Source organism: Eurytemora carolleeae, unplaced genomic scaffold, assembly GCF_000591075.1.
Source record: "Eurytemora carolleeae unplaced genomic scaffold, Eaff_2.0 scaffold2846, whole genome shotgun sequence".
In the NCBI taxonomy this organism is placed as follows: domain Eukaryota; kingdom Metazoa; phylum Arthropoda; class Copepoda; order Calanoida; family Temoridae; genus Eurytemora; species Eurytemora carolleeae.
In genome coordinates this window covers 351-4,540 of record NW_019398729.1, presented here as the reverse complement: position 1 = coordinate 4,540, position 4,190 = coordinate 351, and the positions used below count along the sequence as shown (strand labels likewise).

Below are 4,190 nucleotides of genomic sequence, written 5' to 3'. Positions count from 1 at the left end.
TAAGCCGCGGATTAAATTATTTAAATTCGACCTCTGTGGCCGAATTTAAAGAATTTGAGCGGCGGTTTAAATTTAAGCCGAGGCTTAAATATTGTTGGTTCCACTTAAAATTGAATAAAATGTTTCAAGATTTAAGTCGGCGCTTAATTTAAACCGAGTTTTGGCAGATTTAAACCGCGGCTCAAATTCTTTAAATTCCATCTCCGGACTCTTTAATTCTAAACCCTAATACCAAAGTAAATTCTAATCTAAAAATACGGAAGAGGAGCGCCGGCCCCGACTACACCAAACGAGGGTTGTCCTTTAATAATAATAATAATAATGGATCGGATCAGGTTCTAATTTTATTTCAGAGACAAGATTTAGTTTCGAAACAAAAAAGATTTGATCCTGACAGACAAGTTTATGGTTGGACGAAAATATTGTTGAATTCTATCCTGACAAACAAGAATATGGTTGAATTCTATTCCGACAAATAAGAATATGTTTGAATTCTATCCTGACAAACAAGAATATGTTTGAATTCTATCCTGACAAAAAAGAATATGTTTGAATTCTAAGCTGATGAACAAAAATATGGTTGAAATCTATCCTGACAAACAAGAATATGTTTGAATTCTATCCTGACAAACAAGAATATGTTTAAATTCTATCCTGACAAACAAGAATATGTTTGAATTCTAAGCTGATGAACAAAAATATGGTTGAAATCTATCCTGACAAACAAGAATATGTTTGAATTCTAGCCTGACAAACAAGAATATGTTTGAATTCTATCCTGACAAACAAGAATATGTTTGAATTCTATAAGCTGAGGGACAAAAATAGGGTTGAATTATATTATTCTGACAGACATGTATATTGTATAGGTTTAAATTCTTGACAGACAAGAATAGTTCTGAATGTTATCCTAAAAGACAAGTACAAGTTTGAATTTGGGAACAACTCTGACTAGTTCTTGAATATTTTTTTAGATAGTATTGAGGAGGCTCGTAGAAGAATTCGAGATCATGTTTCCCATAAGCAGGTAAACAGGGTTTTGATATCTATCTATAAATTTGGCTTGTCTGTCTGTCTGTTTGTATCCAATAAACGTCAAAACGGCTAAACCGATCGAGCCCAAATTTTTTGTGGGACATCTAGGGACCCCAGGAAAGGTTTATGAATGATCAAAATTTCAAATATTTGTCTCCATCAAAATTCGATCTTCATTAAATTTTTGAAAATTTTGAAAATCCACGAAATTTTTTGTGAAAATCCGCGAATTATTTTTGTTTTGTTTTACGATGTACACAAAGAGAACATGTTCACAATTAATTTAAAAGGCTAAGGCTAGTGAGATAAATTTATCTTCAAGAAAATTAAATCTTGACATATTGAAATTTAGTAACCCCCCCCCTCCCCAATAAAAAAAATAAGTTAAAAGAAACAAGATTAAATATTTTTCTGTATCAATGTTTAGGAGGAGACACGATTAATTACGTCCTGTATAAATGAGCTAGGATTAATACAACTGGATAAAGAAGATTCCATTACAACCACACAGATGATTGTTTGTTGCTCAGCTATGCTTGGTAAACCTTAACTTTATTTGCTGATTTTTAAACACACCTTATTAATTGATTAATTACGTTTTAAGGAAGAATTCACAAACTTAGACATCTCACTCACGGAATACATATAATTGTATCAAGGTAAAATATTTGTTCTATTGCACACTTTTTCGAAAAACAGATTTATTTTGCTAGATATTACATGGTGAAGAGTGATGGAGTGATCTGTATTCCTTGGAATCTTAGCTTCGGAGACTCGGATATCAGAGATCATAAAAAGGATCAAACTATTCAACATTTAGCCTTATATTAATTATATTGTCATTTTTTACGGACAGAATCTTTCTTCTTAGAGCGGAGTTATGGTTTACTATAGATGATACTGCATAGCTGACATGAACTCTGTCCCACTAAACTATGCCGATGCAGATTTCAAAAGAAAAGAGAAAAAATCATTTTACATAAATATTTGAAGATAAAGCATACAAATATTTCCAACTCTGCTCCCCCGGTTTTCAGTCTTTTTTAACAAACTAGGATTTCAGGGCGTTTCGCGTCCATCTTTTATTTCAATTCTGAACATTTTCACTTTCATACATTGTAAAACAAAAACAAAAACAAGTTTGCGGATTTTATACGAAGAAATTTAAAGGGGGTAGCTTTATTTGAAAATCGGTTAAGAAAGGTTCAACCCTTCACAAAAGTTGATGATGGTTTATCAGTTTTAACCTCTTCAGAAACGGTTTCGTAAGGGCTTTCCGATCCAAATTGAAACCATAGTCTATTCCCTGGTCAGTAAAATCAATGATTTCCAGGGGCCAGGTCCCCCGGCCCTGGAAAGAAAATGTAAGCCCCCGCTGAACAACTTCCTTTAAAGATCCTTGGTTTGAGTTAAAGTATAAGTCTGTCCCTACATGATGACGTGCTGCATCGTATTTAGATCTTTCTATATATTATTATTATTGTTATTATTGTTAGAGTTTATTTAAGATAGGGAGGTTTCTAAATTTATAAAGTCGTGTTACTCTCCTTTCAGAGAGAATGCTTGAGTTTGAGAAGGATTTAGAGAATATTGTTGGATATACTGTACTTTTCCCTGCAATATCGGTCGGAAATGTCGGTAAGTTTTACCTGGCTTAAATAAATTAATGGTTAATAACTATATACGAGGTGCGTCCAATAAGTTTTGCGAAAACATTTTCAGAGGTACTTCTAGATGTCTTAGTCCTACATTTTCTTTTAAAGTTTAATATATTTATATAGGATTATTTTTCAGATGAGTTGATGTTAATCATATCTTTGTTGTAATGTAAGGAGCGTTCTCCCGAAAGTATATCGTTCGTCACAGCAAGAAAATTTTAAGAATAGTCTCAAACTTAATCCATCAAAGTCTGTTTTAGACCCTTTATGAGCGATCAAAAGAAATGAGAGATTGAGTAAATTTAATATATGAAGGACTTTTGAGCATTTTTTCTAGTTTTAATTAACGTTTGAGATCCATAATTAACGTAATCCCTTTGGTCCTATGTCAGAGACTTTGGGACAAGTTTGACTCAGATCTTTGTCATTTTCTAAGTCTTGCTTTACAACTTTGTTCACAATGTAAAAGCGTACATCAGCTGTCTGACAAACATACTTCCTGAACCCTTGCTAATATTGTTTAAACAGTTTTAATTATTTTCGGCCATTTTTGGGTCTTGATGGTCTTTTCCTGCCCGGACATATCATAATCCTATAAATATTCATCTTTTCCATTAAAGTTCAAAAAATCGTTTTAAAATGCCTTCTGGATCATTTTTTAGGCTGCTGCTTGGTTTTTACATCTTCTAATAATTTTTTTTTTTGGTAACCGAGCCGTTAAAGCTTCCTTTTTCTAGATATTTCTATGCTGTAACAACGAATCTAATCCACCGTCAGGAGAACACTCATTACATCACAACAACAATCTGTTTTACGCCAGCCTGGCCAAAAATATATTGGGTATAGATATAGGCATGCGCGCAACTAGACATTCAGTTTTTTGAGCATTATCAAAATAAAATAAGGGGCATTTTTTTAGATGATTCTGAAAATTTTAAAGTTGAATTTATCGTTTGGGGATAAAAAAATTAAATTAAGGTGCAAATTAAAAATATTTGGTGGCATTCTAAAAAACAAGGATTACAAATGTTGAACAAAGGGGCAAATCTAAGTCTTTTTCCAAATTTTCGAGAAAATTATCTATTTTTTTTTAATTATTTGGACCCCTGGTAAATACTTCTTGCCCCACCCTACATGGGGGGCAAGCTTTATTAAGGGGGTGACATTCCTCCCCTTAATCATCCTAGGGGGCGCCGGTCCCCCATGACCCCCCCCCACTTAGTCGCGCGCCTAGACATAGTGAACTTAAAAAAAAACTACAGGGCTGAGACATCGAGAAGAACCGCTAAAAAATATTTCGCAAAACTTATTTGACGCACCGGAACCTCGTATTTGACGCACCGGAACCTCGTATTTGACGCACCGGAACCTCGTATTTGACGCACCGGAATCTCGTATTTAAATCTCAACTGTAGAATACATTTTACATGTTTAAAACAGAATTAAAATGTTTTCACAAATATTTAGGTCAGCTATGCGTAGATGTCGTTCTAGAAA

General features: G+C 33.6%; 1 protein-coding gene across 1 annotated transcript; it reads left to right on the top strand.

Annotated features, from left to right (window-relative positions):
- Positions 1 to 974: 974 nt before the first annotated feature.
- LOC111717608 (T-cell activation inhibitor, mitochondrial) lies at positions 975 to 2,590 on the top strand (the record flags this gene model as incomplete). The annotated part of the gene is given in 4 exon segments (XM_023493108.1): positions 975 to 1,027; positions 1,463 to 1,574; positions 1,640 to 1,694; positions 1,749 to 2,590. Coding segments are annotated over 4 exon segments (338 nt in total), but the record flags the coding sequence as incomplete, so codon positions are not given.
- Between the last annotated feature and the right edge of the window lie 1,600 nt (positions 2,591 to 4,190).